Consider the following 16,935-nt stretch of genomic DNA (forward strand, 5'->3'; position numbering starts at 1 on the left):
AATGCAGTAGCTATCTTCACAAATCTCACATTGGTACCTTCTTTGTGTTAAATGAACAACATGTGCTGGGTCATCACTCAAGACTGCTGTGCAATAAAATATATGGCAGACTGTGGGTAAAAAAACCAGGAGCCATGCACTTCTTCCCTAAGGAGTTAAATTTAATTATTTTTAATGAATGTCATCTGCATGAAGGTATGTGCTCTGGAATGGTGGCCAAAGCATGAAGAGTTATACAAATGGTTTTATATCTGTCACACACAATGCTGGATACAATAGTGCCATGTGAACACCTGTTCTCACTTTCAGGTGGCATTGTAAATAAGAAGCAGGCAGCATTATCTCCCTGTAGTGTGAGTCAGTATGGCCTCCCATTGACCTAGAAGAAGAAACCCCCCAAAACCCCTTGGTTGATGGTGCTAGACACACCCATCCCCACCCACAGGAAGGCAGGGCTGGAGGTATAAAGAGAGGAGCTCCAAGCTCAGTTAGAGCTCGGCTGCAGAGCAGAGGCTCTTTCCCAGTCCCGGTGAAGGAAGGCCCTGCCATGTTGTCCTCAGAGCGAGGATTGGGTTGGGCTTCCCAGGCCACTGCCAGGCCCTGAGCACTGGCCTAGATCGCCATGGCCACCTCCTGACCCAGATAATGAGACACAGCTGCGGAAGCCACTGCCCGGGCCCACAGATTTGCCCGGACCACCAGGACCCTTACCAGGCCCAGCCGAGTGGGCTAGACTGCTTGGACCCTTACTGCACAGGACTCCAAGCCTATGGGCGTGCTGCCGGTGCCTCCGTCCCCAGCTGACACCAAGGAGCAGCACCCGAGTCAGGTAGGCCCCCAGTGGTCCAGGAACAGCCAATCCCGGGGTGGCAGAGGAAATGGAGGTCAGCTGGGCAATGCATTGCGGCTCAGACCCCTGCTGACCCACAGACCCAGACGACAGGTTGCGGCCTGGATCCCTGCCATCGCTAGGACCCTGGGCTGGGACGCAGTGGAGCGGGTGGGCCTGCGTCCCCCCCACTCCCTCTTCCCTTGGATGGCAGGTTCCCCCGTAGGAGAAGAAGCCTCTACGCTTGTCGGCTCTCCGCCAGCAAGGAGACCCGACCCCTGGCTCAGCCTGCAAATAGGTCTATGCCTTTGAACTTTTTGGACCACTTACCTGTTAAGTTGTTTGTCCGTTGCCCTGCCCTCAGTAAGGGCCTGGGATCATAAACTGATATGCAGCCTATCAGACTACTGTTTACCAGTTTCTTTGTTGCCCCACCCTGACCCAGGGCCTGGGCGCATAAACTGCAGACCGGCTTAACAGAAACTGTTTAACTCTTATTTGCTGCTCCGCCCCGAACGCAGACGTGGCCTCTACACTGCCACCTGGGTTACCAGAGACTGCTTAACTGTATATTGGCTGCCCTGCCCCAAACAAGGGCATGGCCTCTAGAGCTGATATTTGGCCTGCATTCAGGTCTGAGGCCCTGAACTCTGGGGCTTGTAGTGCGTCAGCGTGTCCTCTTGCTGACATGAACCATTACACTCCTGTAAATGTAAACAAACTTGTTTAACGATTGGCTAAACAGGAAGTAGGACTGAGTGGACTTGTAAAGTTTCATAGTCTATACTGTTTTGGTTTTGAATGCAGTTATGTAACAAAAAAAATCTATATTTGTAAATTGCACTTACATGATAGAAATTGTACTACAATACTTGTATGGAGTAAACTGAAAAATACTATTATCATTTTTACAGTGCAAATATTTGTAATACAGATATAAAGTGAGCATAGTATACTTTGCATTGTAATGGAAATCAATATATTTGAAAACTTAGAAAAACATCAAAAATATTTTAATAAATTTCAATTGGTTATGTTTAACAGTGTGATTTAAACTACAGTTAATCACATTTAATTTTTTAAAAAATCATGAGTAATTGTGTAATTGCATGAGTTTACTGTGATTGATCAACAGCCCTAGCATTAACACTGTCTAAAAACTGCCTAAAGGCCCACAAACAAAAGTTAAAATCAATGAATCCAGCTGTAAGAAGATGTCTAGAGACCCACTGATTGTCACGAAGTCCATTGTTGTTTAACATCTTCATCAATGACCTAGAAGGAGTAGTAAACGGAACATTGATTAACTCAGTATCAAACTGAGAACTGTTTAAGAGAAGGACTCATACGAATTGATGAGGTTGTGTTTGTGAAGCAGGTGTGGTTCAAAGAATACTGCTGACAAGTGACATGGTACTGACCTGCTTGATCTTACACTGTGTCTAGACTACATCCCTCTGTTGACAGAGGGATGTAAATGAGGCACTTCGAAAGCGCAAATGAAGCAGGGATTTAAATATCCCGTGTTTCATTTGCGTAATTGCTTCACAGCGCTTTTTCAAAAAAGCACCATTTCAAAAATAAAACCGTTGTCTTTTGAAAATGAGGTTTATAGGTTCTTACGAAAGCCTGCCGTTTTCGAAAGAACCGCATCTAGACTGCGATTTTATTTTTGAAATGGCACTTTTTCGAAAAAGCGCCATGATGCAATTATGCAAATGAAGCGCAGGGTATTTAAATCCCCATTTCATTTGTACTTTCAAAGTGCCTCATTTACATCCCTCTGTTGACAGAGGGATATAGTCTGATCACAGTGTTAGGCAAATCACGTAATCACAGTGTCCCTGTCTTTGGCCTGCATCTCTTTGTCTTGACTGTTTGGGGACTCTTTCATTATATGTTTGTAGAGCTCTTAGCAAAATGGAGCCCCAGTCTATAGATACTCCTGTAATAATCATTGTAATGTTGTGGCATGTTCAGACTAGGGAGGCAGTAGCTCCTTTCCTATTCAAATTCTTCTCATATTCCTCATATTTCAGCTTTTCCTAGGCATTATACTCCCTCTAATCTAGGCAGCATCATCCACCTTGGGGAACAGAACTTTCTGGTCGTACTTTCAACCAGGGACCTGAGAAATGTTATTGTCTAGATCTCGCCTTCATTTCTGGGAACATCTGATGGGGAATATTCCCAATTCCTGGGTTTTAAACTGCAGGGATCCTTAGTTACAATAAAGCTCACAGAAGAGAGGTGAGACAATCACATCCAATAAACAGTGATCAGTATAAAATTCTGTCTCCTAATACAGAGTAGTAATTTACAGTTCTTGCAGTGAGAGCACAGCAATTTACTTGACATCTTGGGGTTCAGATGTTTGTCATGTGTAATCAGAATCTTTCTCTTTCCCTGTAAGCATTTCAGTATCTTAGCAGTCCTTCTCCTCCTCTCTCCCTCCCCCCACTGAGTAGGTGTTCTACTCTCTGTGTGAACTCCATGCTCCTCAGCCCTGTCAGGTATAGCCTTCACACTCTTTCAAACAGGCAGGTGCGAGCTTGCATTAATATATTTGTTGTGAAGTCACCCCAGTGTTTGCCCAGATGGCACGCGCGCGCTTTAATCAGTTCTCAAAACTACTCAGCAGCACATTCCTGTTTTCCCCAGTGCTATGTGCACCTCTGCTTCCCAGAGTAAAAATGTGTATGCCTTTGGAGTGTTGCATATCCATTTTGAAAACTGGGTGTTATCTGCCTTTCTTCTCATCCCTCTCTCTCTCTCTCTCTCTCTCTCTCTCCCTTCTCTGCTTGGATTATTTAGTAATATGTAGATAGTCTTTCATTATCCCAGACTGATTTGTGAATCACCAACCAAATTAATATTCTGTTTCCTCTGTCCCCCATGGGATGTCACTGCAGCCCTTAGTGTATTTGTTAGGAAATGGGTTAGCCTCTGCCTTAAGCCTTAAAATCCTCAGTTTGGTAACTCCATCTAAAGCAAAAATGATGTATTGGTGGATATCCTTTCATTTTCCACATCTCCTGTCTGGGCCTATGTGAGCATACATCAAATACTGTGCAGTGCTCAGGAAACCTCAGTATCAGAAAGACTTTGATATGTTGGGGGAAATTCATAGCAAGATGGTAAAAGGTCAGACAAGACTGAGTAAATACTATAAAAAAAAATAGGTTAACTACTCCATTAACTGCTGACATGATAGCCAGGCCAATTCAGACATTTCACTTTTCTCACAGACTAAGCAAGGTGAGGCCTTTTTGTTAATTTGGTGGGATAGTTCCAAGGAAAACCTAGGAAATGGTGCTTGGGAGGCAGAGACCCAGCATGATGATGTGGGGTCTCTGATGCTGGACATGCCATCTTTCAGAAGAGATTTAACGTCCAGGTCCAGAGAAGTAGTATTTTTTATAGTATTTACTCAGTCTTGTCTGACCTTTTACCATCTTGCTATGAATTTCCCCCAACATATCAAAGTCTTTCTGATACTGAGGTTGCCTAAGCACTGCACAGTACTTGATGTATGCTCGCATAGGCCCAGACAGGAGATGTGGCAAATGAAAGGATATCCATCAATACATCATTTTTGCTTTAGATGGAGTTACCAAACTGAGACCCAGCATGATGATGTGGGGTCTCTGATGCTGGACATGCCATCTTTCAGAAGAGAGTTAACATCCAGGTCCACAGAAGTAGTGGCCATTCAAACCAGAGCGACAGAGCTCAATCATGCTAAGCACTTTGGTCCCAATCTAGAAAAGCATTGAAGCACATTTTTATCTTAACTCAGAAGTATTCATGTGCTTAAGTGATTTCCTGGATTCCAGTGTGCTCCACCAGCACATCTGAGCTCCTAGCGAACATGTTTTGTTTAACCCTGGATTGAATATCTCCTTTGAAAGAAAGTGTTTCCAAAAGCATGCATAATTTAGAGGCGTGTGTGTGTGAAGTATTTGCATACATCTTGCTTGTTATAGGCAGCACAAGTAACAAGGACTATAGTTAAATTGCCAAACACTTTCTGTTATAAGGCCTCGTGTTTGGTTGTTTATAACTGTCAGTTTTTAGCCATTTGGGCTGAAAAATCACATTGTGGGTTCACAGACTTGGGCTGATTTTTGTGGGGAATTTTCAGCAAAAATTGTTCAGCCACTTTTGCAAAGGAGATTAGAAAAAAAATTGTCATATTTAAAAATAGACTGTTTTGCTGAGGAGCTTTAGTGCCCGATGCTTTTTAGCTAGGACTTCTGATTTGGAAATGGCGAAAGGGGCCTTGTCTTAGCATTTGTCAGGGGCAGATATAGGGCAGGGCGAACGGGGTGGCCGCCCCGGGCCCCGCGCTTAAAAAAGCCCCGCGCATGCGCCGTGGCAAATGGGGGGCCCTGCGGAGTTATGCTTCCCGGGGCCCCGCAAAACGGTCATCTGCCCCTGGCATTAGTGATATGTCTTTCATCATCTCTGTAAAAAGTTGCTCAAATTTGGTCAAGCTCATGTGCCTCTGAAAATTTGTTTGCACATTCGCTTAGCAGACTTGTTAAAATTTGGCAACAAAGTTTTCCAAAAAGTCCATTTTTGCTGGGTGTGCTTCATCCCAGGGCTTCAGAGGTGATGGGGACTTTTCATGCAATTGCTGCCGCTGCAAGCTGGGGGTTACTGGTGCCAAGAAAAGGAACTTAGAGCAAAGGATGGGGAATATTTCTGCTCTTGGGTGCTACCCTCTGCTGTCACCATAGCAACAAGGATGAGAGAGGAAAGAGACTGACTGGAATGCAAAGTGTGAGGAGCCAGGCCTAGGGGGTCAGGGAATAGAGACGTGAGAGGGAAAACTTGGGGGATAGGGAGGGGAACTGAGATTCCAGTTGCATTTTCTATATACAGTAGCAGATTCTCATCACTAGCAATTGTCAAAATTGTGTTTAAAAGTTGTGCTCTATTCAAACAAATTATTTTGGGGAAGTTCTATGGTCTGTGTTGTATCAAAGTTCAGACTAGGTAATCACAATGGGCCCTTCTCACCTTGGAATCTGTCTGTACATCTATCTGTGTATATAGTGCATGTATACTGCAGACAAATTTTAAAAGTGTGTCTGTAAGACCTGTATAAATATGATTTAAAAAAAATAAATTTAATTCTAATTTTAATAATTAATTTTTGTCTATCTAAATTAGCCTTGCTGGGGACTGGACTTGATGACCTCTCAAGGTCCCTTCCAGTGCTAGTAATCTATGATTTCATCTGCCAATGGTATTTTTAGTTCCCTTCTCTAAACTGCTCTGTCTCACTGCTGTTGTTAAGCTCAATTGTAGCAGCATTTTAGCAGTGAGGTGAAAGCATTCCTATGTAGTTTAATAAAGCATGTTGGCATCTTTTGGAATGAAAGCTATTCTACAGATGTAAGGTATAAAATGTGATTCATGTAAACACCAAAGGAGGAGAAGAATTGTTTTTATAACCAGGAGTCATAGTATTAAATTGAATGAGAAGTCCTATGGCACCAGGGCCAGCTTTACGAAGTGCGGGGCCCAATTTGAACAGTTTCGACGGCAGCCAAGATTTTTTTGTTGAGAAGAAGAAGAAGAAGAAAAAAAAACACCACACACAAAAGAGAGTCACAGCCCCTTTAAATCCAGGAAAGCTGCTGCACTCCTCCTCCTCGGGCCGACTCCCCCTACCACAGCGCGCCCAGCACACCACAGAGCTGTGGGAGGGGAGCAGCCAGCGCGAGCCCAATTCGGGGGAATCGGTCGAATCGGCCTAAAGCTTCCCCTGTGTGGCACTTTAAAGACTAACAGATTTATTTGCATATAAATCTAGTTTTTAAGATGCCACAGAACTCCTTGTTGTTTTTGCTGATACAGACTAACACAGCTATCCCTTTGAGACTAGTATTAAACTGAGGTAAGGAAAATTATCCGAATAGTGATACCTGTTACACTCAGTGGAATAGTCTTCAAAGATAAAAAGGGGAAGTCTTCTCAATTAATATGACACAGTCATTTAATAGTACAGTAGATTAGACAGAGTACTTTGTCCTGTTCAGTGTTAATGCTGCATTTTTAGAGAGTTGGACAAAATAACCTAATAGATATTTGTTGTCTCTAATATCTGTGATTTAGTGACATCCAACTTGCATTGAAATTAAGATGTTTGTGCTTTCCTTGTTCATGTTAGGGATTATATTAATTTGAAATTTTATGGAATTAAAAAAAAAATCCTGCCTAGTTATTCATAGCACGTTTTGCGGAGATGCAAAAAGTATTTGTATTCAGTTACATTCAGTATATAATTGCATTTAATAATGTGCTGTAGTCTGTCAAACCTAACACTTGAATAAATTATCTTAATTTAAAGCATTTAGTTTTAAGCCTGTTGATTTTTAAATGGTGCATAAAAATCTAAAATGTTTTGACTTACAATACAGTGTGAAAACAGAGCCATTTTAGCCGTTCCTAGCATCTGAAGCAAAAAATGAAAACCTCAGGGCTGCATAAGATGCATTAGTTCAGGTTTTATGCTGTATTGTGTGGACTCTTCTGACATGGAAACAAAACATATAGTTCTTCTTCAAGTAGTGTCCCTGTGGGTGCTCCACTGTAGGTGAAGGGTTGCCCTGAGCCGCAGATCGGAGCTTTGTATAGCAGTTTCCCCTGTTGAGCCGCACATGCCCAGGAGGCGTCTCGAGCCCTTCCCGCCTCCTGAGGAGCGTGACTCAACCCCCTCCCTTTCAGTTCCTCTTTAACCACCCTCGTCAGCGGACGGAGCAGTCAGGAGCTCCCTGTCAGATTATCTGACTACTTTCCTCTTAGTTATTTAGGCATAGTTAGTTTCCCCTGTTTTATCCTAGTTACTCTTTCCTTGTTTCTTTATTTAAAAAAAAAAAAAAACCTAGAAATAGGAAAAATAGAATTAATTAAATCCCCCCCTCAGGGGGCTTGAACTTACCTCAGACCAGGACTCCAGTGAACCGGCTTTCTCCCGTCTGTCAACACTCTGATTCCCTTGATGCACAACCAGAGGACGCCGTAGTACCATCAGACACTGGAACGATTGACGATCTAAAACAGTTCCAAGAACTATTCAAGAGAGTAGCGACAAGCCAGAATGTCTCCCTGCAAGAGGTGCAGAAGAAACAATACCAATTGTTAAAGAATCTACATCCGACACTACAGGGCAAGATTGCCCTACCCATAGATGAGGCAGTCATGGAGACCTCAGAAGATCTGTGGAAGGCGCCTGCATTTATCCAACCAACTTACAGGAAAATTGACAGAAAGTACTTTGTCCCCTCAAAAGACAACGACTTTCTCTTCACTCACCCACAACCTAACTCACTAGTCATGGACTCAGTACAACAACGAGCGAAGTTTCCACAGTATAGGATAGGCAATGCAGACAAGGACCACAAAAAGTTGGACTCCTTTGGCAAGAAAGTATACTCCTCTTCAACCCTGCAACTCAGAATATCAAATTACTCTGCTCTCTTAGCAAATCACAACTTTGACAACTACTCAAAACTGGGAGAACTAATGGCGCATCTCCCCGACTCCAAAAGACCCATCTTAAAATCAATAGTTCATGAGGGCCATATGATCGCCCGCGCTGCTCTCCAAATGGCAATGGATGTAGCTGACACTGCAGCCCGAGTTATAGCTACAGCGGTGGTGATGCATAGAGCTTCTTGGCTCCAGTCATCTGGAGTTCCACGCGAACTCCAGCCCAAAGTGGAGGACTTGCCATTTGACAAACAAAAGCTATTTGCAGCCACTACGGACGAAATGCTCCACAACAGCAAAAATTCTAAGTCCACACTTCGCACGCTAGGTATGGGCACGCCACCCTATAAACGCAGGCGATACACCCAGTATAACTCATATAATCGATATCGGTATGGACAATACAATCGACCACAGAGGCCTTATGAAGACAACGACCAAGACAGCGAGGTCCCAGAAGGCGACCCAACCAAGCCTGCCCGCTAGCTAACCAACCATCTAAACAGAAAATTTGAACATTTGGTCGAGGGTCTGCAAGACCTCCCGTTCGATCTCGCACCTCAACATGGCCATCTATTCAACCATCGTTTGCGTGCCTTCCTCCCACAGTGGGAATCCATAACATCGGACTGCTGGGTCCTAGAGATAATTCGAGTGGGCTATACCATCCCTTTTATTTCTATCCCCCCTATCCTTCCCCCTACACCGTCCCTTTTCAGGGACCACTCTCACGAAACCCTTCTAAAACAAGAAGTCAATCGGCTCCTTGTCATTGGGGCTATAGAAAGGGTACCCCGAGAGTTCCACGGGAGAGGGTTTTACTCGAACTATTTCCTGACCGAGAAAAGAACAGGGGACTGGAGACCTATATTGGATCTCCGCAGACTGAACAAATTTCTCAAGAGACAGCGTTTCAAGATGGTCACTCTTCCGCAATCATTCCTGCGCTAGATCGAGGGGACTGGTTCTCAACCCTCGACCTCCAAGATGCCTATTTCCATGTAACCATCCACCCCGCCCACAGACGCTACCTACGCTTCACGTTGGGACTGGACCATTTCCAGTACAAGGTTCTTACCCTCGGAGCTGATGAGAGACCGAAGGGATTTTCGAAGGTACTGGTGGTCGTAACCACGTATCTCAGACGGCAGACCGTCATCATATTTCCCTATCTAGATGATTGCCTTCTAAAGGGATCCTCATACGCTGATACCGCCTCTATGATACATACGACCACGGCCCTCCTCAGTTTTCTAGGCCTTCTAATCAACCAAGACAAATCAATTCTGCACCTGGTTCAGGATATAGAGTTCATTGGCGCACACCTGGACTCAGTTACAGCCTGGGCATACCTACCTCAACAACGCTTTGCAACCATGCAAAAAATTATAAACGGGATGCTCACAGTTCCTACTACCATAATACTTACATGCTTCCGTCTAATGGGACACATGGCTTCCACCACCTACGTAGTCCACCATGCTCGTCTGCACTTTCGATGTTTCCAGCTCTGGATTGCAACCGTTTATATCCCATCACGACACCCTCGAAACAAAACGGTTACTATCCCACCAGACATGCTCGCATCCTTACGATGGCTCACAGTGCCAAACAATCTTCTGGCGGGGGTTCCGTTCCAACAAATCGAACCCACTATTCAAATCACCACAGATGCTTCCCTGCTCGACTGGGGGGCACATATGGATGGTCACGAAGTTCAAGGCAGGTGGTCCCCAAACGAGACACTCTTATATATCAATCTCCTCGAATTGAGGGCAGTAAGAAATGCCTGTGCACACTTTGCCTCCGACATCGCCAATCACACAGTCCGCATCCTAACGGACAACATCTGCACGATGTTCTACATAAACAGACAGGGTGGAGCCCGCTCCCGCTCGCTATGCGCGGAGGCTATTCGCCTGTGGAACGCGTGTATCCGTAACCAAGTCACCCTTATAGCATCCTACCTGCCCGGAGTGAACAATACCAAAGCGGACTCCCTCAGCCGAAACTTTACCACGGACCACGAATGGGAGTTACATACGGAGGTGGCGAACTCAATTTTCCACCAATGGGGATGGCCATTGATAGACCTCTTTGCTTCTACCCAGAACACCAAATGTCCCCAATTCTGCTTACATGCGGGACTTGGCAAACACTCTCTGGGGGATGCCTTCCTAATCAAATGGGCAGCCCCCCTACACTACGCCTTTCCTCCCATACTGCTCATCCCAAGAGTTCTGCGCAAGATCCTGAGACACAAAGCCCTAGTCATCCTGATTGCACCATCATGGTCTCGCCAAACCTGGTACCCATACCTTCACAGGCTAGCGGTCCAGCCACCCCACCCACTACCATACCGGATAGACCTACTATCTCAGGACGACGGCAGGATACTGCATCCACAACTCAATACCCTGCATCTTCATGCATGGCTTCTCACTGGTTCTCGGAGGTAGAAGAGCGCTGCTCCCAGCGAGTAAAAGACGTCCTCCTCCATAGCAGGAGACAATCTACTCGGAAAACTTACCAACAGAAATGGACACATTTCTGTCACTGGTGTCAGCGAGCCAAAGTGGAGCCCTGTGCCTCACCACTAAATACCATCCTAGACTACATTCTGGAGCTTAAAGCATCAGGACTGTCAATCTTCTCTCTAAGAGTACACCTCTCTGCAATAGCAGCATTTCATACCTCAGTAGACGGCTTCTCCATTTTTAACCATCCTATTACGAAGAGATTCCTCAAGGGACTCCAGAATGTGTACCCACCACATAAGGCCCCACGCCCTTTGTGGGACCTAAATCTTGTTTTGAACTGCCTCACCAGACCTCCCTTTGAGCCACTGGCAACAGTACCACTTCCCTTCCTTTTTATGAAAGTCTGCTTCCTATTAGCCATTACTTCCGTCAGGAGGGTGAGCGAACTTGGAGCATTAATGTCAGAACCTCCTTACACAGTTTTCACAAAGGATAGGGTCATACTGAGACCCCACCCCACGCTTTTGCCAAAGATCTGTACAGAATTCCATCTCAACGAACCGATCGTATTACCTACTTTTTTCCCAAAACCGCATTCTTCGCACACAGATGCCAGCCTGCACACTCTGGACATCCGGAGGGCTCTGGCCTTCTTCCTAGAAAGAACAAAACTATTTCGTAAATCTGAAAGACTTTTTATCTCCATTGCTGAACGATCCAAAGGGACACCAATATCATAGCAACAAATCTCAAAGTGGATATCGACATGTATAATCAAATGCCACTCTCTGGGCAATAGACCGCTACAACGCCCACCACGAGCGCATTCTGCTCGAGCCACGGCTGCTTCTACAGCCTTTCTGGGCAATGTCCCCTTAAGAGACATTTACCGAGCAGCAACATGGTCTTCAGATCATACTTTTGCTAAACACTATGCTGTCCTTCCACAACTCAAGAGTGATTCAGCAGTTGCCACAGCAGTACTTTCTACCACTGCTAAACAATGACTCCGGCTCCCTCCAGCCTTACATTGAATACTGCTTTGTAGTCACCTACAGTGGAGCACCCACGGGGACACTACACGAAGTAGAAAAGGGAGTTACTCACCTCGTGCAGTAACGAGTGTTCTTCAAGATGTGTCCCCCCGTGGGTGCTCCCCGACCCTCCCTAGCTCCCCTCTGCTCGGAGTCAAAATTCTCGGGCGGAGACGAGGAACTGAAAGGGAGGGGGTTGAGTCACGCTTCTCAGGAGGCGGGAAGGGCTCGAGACGCCTCCTGGGCATGCGTGGCTCAACAGGGGAAACTGCTATACAAAGCTCCGATCTGCGGCTCAGGGCAACCCTTCACCTACAGTGGAGCACCCACGGAGACACACATCTCGAAGAACACTCGTTACTGCACGAGGTGAGTAACTCCCTTTTTTAATGATTAATTCAATGTGAATTTTTTAGTTGATCGCCAGTCTCAGGGCTTTTTCTTTGAGAAACTGTTTTGCATGAAGGAAAAGATTTGGTACAGTTGTTTTACCAGACCATCGACACAGCTGCTGTATATCATCAGAGTGGTGTGTTAACAAATGTGAGATTTCGTTGCAAAGTAAGTCCAAATACCGTAGAAAGCTAGTAAATGGCAAAATTGTGATATGTACAAAATCTCTTTTTAAATATAATTTTTCTGGTGAGAGGAAAGTGAACCCATTAAAATCTTCCTACATAATTAAGCTTATTAAAGTTTTTCATTTAATGAGGATATTAATATAAATTACACTACCTCCTTATTTGACTTTTTTTTTGCTTAGGTTAGGAGTATCTCTTCAGGCCTGCCTCCTGCAGATTGTAGGGTACAGAAATCTGATCGCAGAGGTTGAAAAGCTACGCAGAGAGCCATATGATTCAGAGAATCCTCAACATGAAGAGTTGCTTCTAAAGGTGAGAGCTGAAATTGCTTGGACACTTGTTTCCCGGTGGCTCCATATTCCCTAAGGGTATGTCTACATTTCATTCCTCTTCTGAGAGAGGAATGCAAATGCAGACACCCAAAATTGCAAATGAAGCGCAATTTGAATTTCCTGCGCTTCATTTGCATAATCACTTTATGGCGCTATTGCAGAATAGTGCTAGTTCGAGGGGGGGAAAAAGGATTATTTCGAGAGAAAACCCTTCCTTCAAGATAACCCTGTTCTTGCCTACCACCTTCACTCCATTGTTCTCTGGCTAGGGATTTTAGGTTTGCTTCCCTGCAGAAAGGTGCAGGAAGAGAAGTCATTTGCCATAGGAATTAATCTTCAGCAACAGAGCTTTGTTTCCTATTAAAGTCTTCCTATTGATTAGAAACATTTCTTGATAGTGAATTAATTCACCATACCACCAAGGACACCTACATATTCCAAGCTCTTCGTGTCTTTCCTCTTGTTCAGGCTGTCATGCTGTGGTTCAAGGATATTGAGTACCAACCTTAAGGCTGGCCTACATAGTTACAGAGGCTTACAATGCAAATGCTTAAATATTATTTTATAATGTGGGATACAGATGTACATGAGATTAATGCATGTAGCAGCTCACAAGTATTCAATTAATCTTAAACACATTAATGTAATTCACAGGCCTTTTCTAACAATATTCAGTTGAGGCCTGGGGACCTTGACATGGCCTAGTATCTGGTCTCCCTCTGTTCCTGAAGGAACATTTTTAACCCCTCTATTCTCAGTGGGTACGAACGCAAAGTCTGACACTAGAGACATACGCTCACAAAAGTGCGAGACAAGTGGGAATTTTTGGCACAAAACACAAAAACCTAGAAAAATGTTCTGTCATTTGGCCCCCCAGATGTCAGTGATTTACTGGATTAACAACCCTGTGATCTCCCTGACTTTAGCAAATAGACCAAGCTACCAGTTTTGTAGTGAAGGACTGTCTGAATATTTCTTTCAAGCAAAGAGAGTTTATTTTCTCCAGCATTAGGCAAAGTAGATTCTCTTGCTTTTTGAATGTGTTGACATCTTTCACCAGAAGCAGACCTCCTGCAATCAATATTTCAAAATCAGATGTGGTTGTATGCGAGGGGGAGAGGGGTTGAATCTATGAAAACTCATATTTAATAATCTACAATTGAAGTAATACTACAGTCAGTCAACTTTGGTGTCCAGGTTATGAAAGGCCAAAACTGACCAGTCTAGTGAGGTTTCAGTGCTGCTCTTCAGAATCATTGTAGGCAGCAATAAAACTGGTAAGAATCAGACTGTCTGCTGATCTTTGGGAAAGGCCCTGTACTTGAGCAGAAGCCAGCACTCACATTATTCATAATGAACAGGGCTCAAAAACAGAAGATTTGAAATGGGGTGTGATAGCAAAGACGCCTTCCTTGTCTCACTTAGAGCAGAGGAAGGGATAGAGTATTGGGAGAAAGTATCTACTGCAATGATGATTTACCCCAATGCTTCATGTAGTCCAGTATCTTGTCCCCAAAAGTGACCAGGACAAGATCTTCAGAGAACGTACAAGAAGCCCTGCAAAAGTGGATAGCGGATAACATACCCCCAGTTAAAATTTCCTCCTAATACACCTGTCAAACCCAAGAAACTCCGGGAATAGAAAACTCAGCATAAATACGTTTGAACAGTCTTTGAAAAACAAACATTTGAATTTTTTTTGTTAAGTTATAGCTGGTAGCTGGTACAACCATCATCTGCAACATATTTTTTGTAATTTTGCAGAATTGTAGCCTAGGGTGAGTCATATGAGTAAAAATTTCACAAATATGTATGTCCCATTACAATAGAAGCCACTAGGGAGTCACTGAAATCCATGAGTGTAAAGTACCAAAGTACTTCTGAAAAGTCTAGAAAGCATTTATCTGCATTTTTAGATCCCTAAATATTTTTAACAGCCTGGCCTCCTCAGAGTTCCTGAATCTCTTTTGAAAATGGGGTATAGGCTCCTAAATCACATAGTTGCTTTTCTAATTTTTTTCTCTTAAATTAGAACTAAAGCCACATGGTAACTGATTTGAGAGAAACTTTTGTGCATACAGTAACTCTTCACTTAAAGTCATCCTGATTAACATTGTTTCATTAGTAGGTTGCTGATGTATAGAGGACATACTTGTTTAAGTCACACAGTTTTCTGTTATAAGGTTGTTTGGATCGCCCTGCTCTGCCTGACCAGCGTTCCAGACAGGGAGCGGGCTTAGGACACAGAGAGGCTTAACCCATTCCGTGTGTCTTGCATTCTAGCTGGGGAGTGGGCAAGTCATTGACCCCACTTTCTGGCAGGAGTGCTGAGCAGGCGGAATGGGGCAAGCTCCCACACCTTGGCCCCACTCCTCAGGAGTAGCACTGGGTGGGCAGAGTAGGGCAAACCCCCATTCCCAACCCCACTACACCCCTTCCTCAACCAAACTGCACAATCGTCATTGGTGAGTACAGTTTAAAGTTATTTAAAACTTATGCTGTATATATAGATAGTGTTCTTTGTCGAAAAATTTTCCTTGGAACCTAACCCCCCATTTATATTAATTCTTATGAGGAAATTGGATTCACTTAACATCTTTTTGTTTAAAGAAGCATTTTTTAGGAACACAACTACAACATTAAGCGACAAGTTACTATATTATTTTAAAGATCTTTCTGTTTTAAAAATAAGGATATTGATGTCCATTCTCCAATATTTGCCTCCTATGCCATTTATCAAGCATGTGTTAGAGACATGAGAGTTAGTGAATATCAAATAGTGGTCTGTCTGGAACTTGGTTTTCTTTTCAATTTACATTAGGGAAAATTAGGTTGATTCCTCATTGTTTCTAGATATTCTGATTAAGTGAGCTTTCCAGTGGGAAAATCTCCATGCTCTTAATGTTTTTTATTTCATGTTACAAGGAGGACATTTTGTGAGATAAAGATTTATCCAATGTCATTGAACTAGTGAAGAATACTGATGCATTTACTGTTGCTGGCTGTACAAGTAAGAATTAGGAAATGGGCTTTAAACATATCATGCTATTGCATTCTATGATAAAACAGGAAATATTAACAAAGACAAAGCATTATTTTTAAAAAGTCGAATAAATGATTTTTATAAAATGTTAAAAATGAAAATGTGTTTCGAATTCTAGAATGTGATGTTTTGGAATTTCATTTTTTCCTCCTAGTATTTAATGGCTTTTTGAATTTCAAGAAGGCATTTTCATGTGAGTGTTTAATATGAGACATTGATTGAGAATATGAAAGTGAACTGATTACAGTGGTTTTAGATTAACAATTTTACTCATTCACAGTGTAAAGAAGTACATTTGCACATATTCTTTTATGTACATTGTGTACATCTTTTTGGAGTAAGTCTGCCAATTTAAGCATTTTATTGGGTTCCCATCAATGTGATATCTAGACACGATATTCACTGTGGATGTACTTTAATAAACGATGTCAAAATGGAGACTGTAAAAAGATACGTAGGACCAAAAGCATCTAAAATGCCTAGGGAAAATGACCCTCTTACTATCAGTAACCCAAACTAGATACAGTGGACCAATGAAGCTAACTTCATTTACACCATTTTGTTAAATCAAGGTACTTTTTCCTTTTGTTATTTTTATGTGAGCTCAGTGAAGGCCTCATCTTTGAATTAGGTATGAAGGTGAACTAAATCATTCATGTTTAGGGGTTTCTCTTTTATATTTTCAGTATAATGTTAGCCCAGTCAGCGCTCTCATTTTCCGATCATTCTGGAGTATTGCAAAAGATGTATAAGAAAAGATTGCTGCAGAGCCTTAGGGAACTGAGAGGGCTCATTGCCCAGTGGTTTTGTCGGTTATTTACAGCAAAATGCTAATGTATTTCTGACTCTGCTTATGGAGGCAGTTTCTATTTTGATGCATAAAGTATAAAGAAACCAGTCCTTGTGAAGGTTTGTTACAACTATTGTATAAGGTCAAAGGGGGTTTCCTGTGGTAGTATTTGGACTGTTTGCAGTATTAAAGAAAAAACTTGTTAGGGGCTGATACATAGCCACAGGCTCTGGTTGCTGAATGCTATGCATAATGATGCTTTTAGATTGCATGGAAAATTTCATAAAAATGAAGACCTACTATGTAAATGAAAACTTAATCATAATTTATCTGTAATATTCCT

General features: G+C 43.1%; 1 protein-coding gene and 1 long non-coding RNA gene across 8 annotated transcripts in view; one reads left to right on the top strand and one right to left on the bottom strand.

The window, feature by feature from the left end:
• The window catches only part of ELMOD1 (ELMO domain containing 1), a 64,398-nt gene that overhangs the window by 32,575 nt on the left and 14,888 nt on the right, over positions 1–16,935 (top strand). For all 7 annotated transcript variants that reach the window (XM_089775695.1, XM_089775693.1, XM_089775696.1 and 4 more), the window contains one exon: positions 12,610–12,739. In XM_089775695.1, the coding sequence (XP_089631821.1) occupies positions 12,610–12,739 (130 nt within the window). The remainder of the gene's footprint in view (positions 1–12,609; positions 12,740–16,935) is intronic.
• On the bottom strand, positions 824–11,889 carry LOC149525927 (uncharacterized). Its single transcript, XR_016348557.1, has 3 exons — positions 11,390–11,889; positions 7,782–7,948; positions 824–2,104 (listed from the first exon to the last, which is right to left on the bottom strand). It is a non-coding gene; the product is annotated as an uncharacterized LOC149525927 (long non-coding RNA).

Source organism: Pelodiscus sinensis, chromosome 1 (genome assembly GCF_052426305.1).
Source record: "Pelodiscus sinensis isolate ZL-2025 chromosome 1, ASM5242630v1, whole genome shotgun sequence".
NCBI classification, from domain to species: Eukaryota; Metazoa; Chordata; order Testudines; family Trionychidae; genus Pelodiscus; species Pelodiscus sinensis.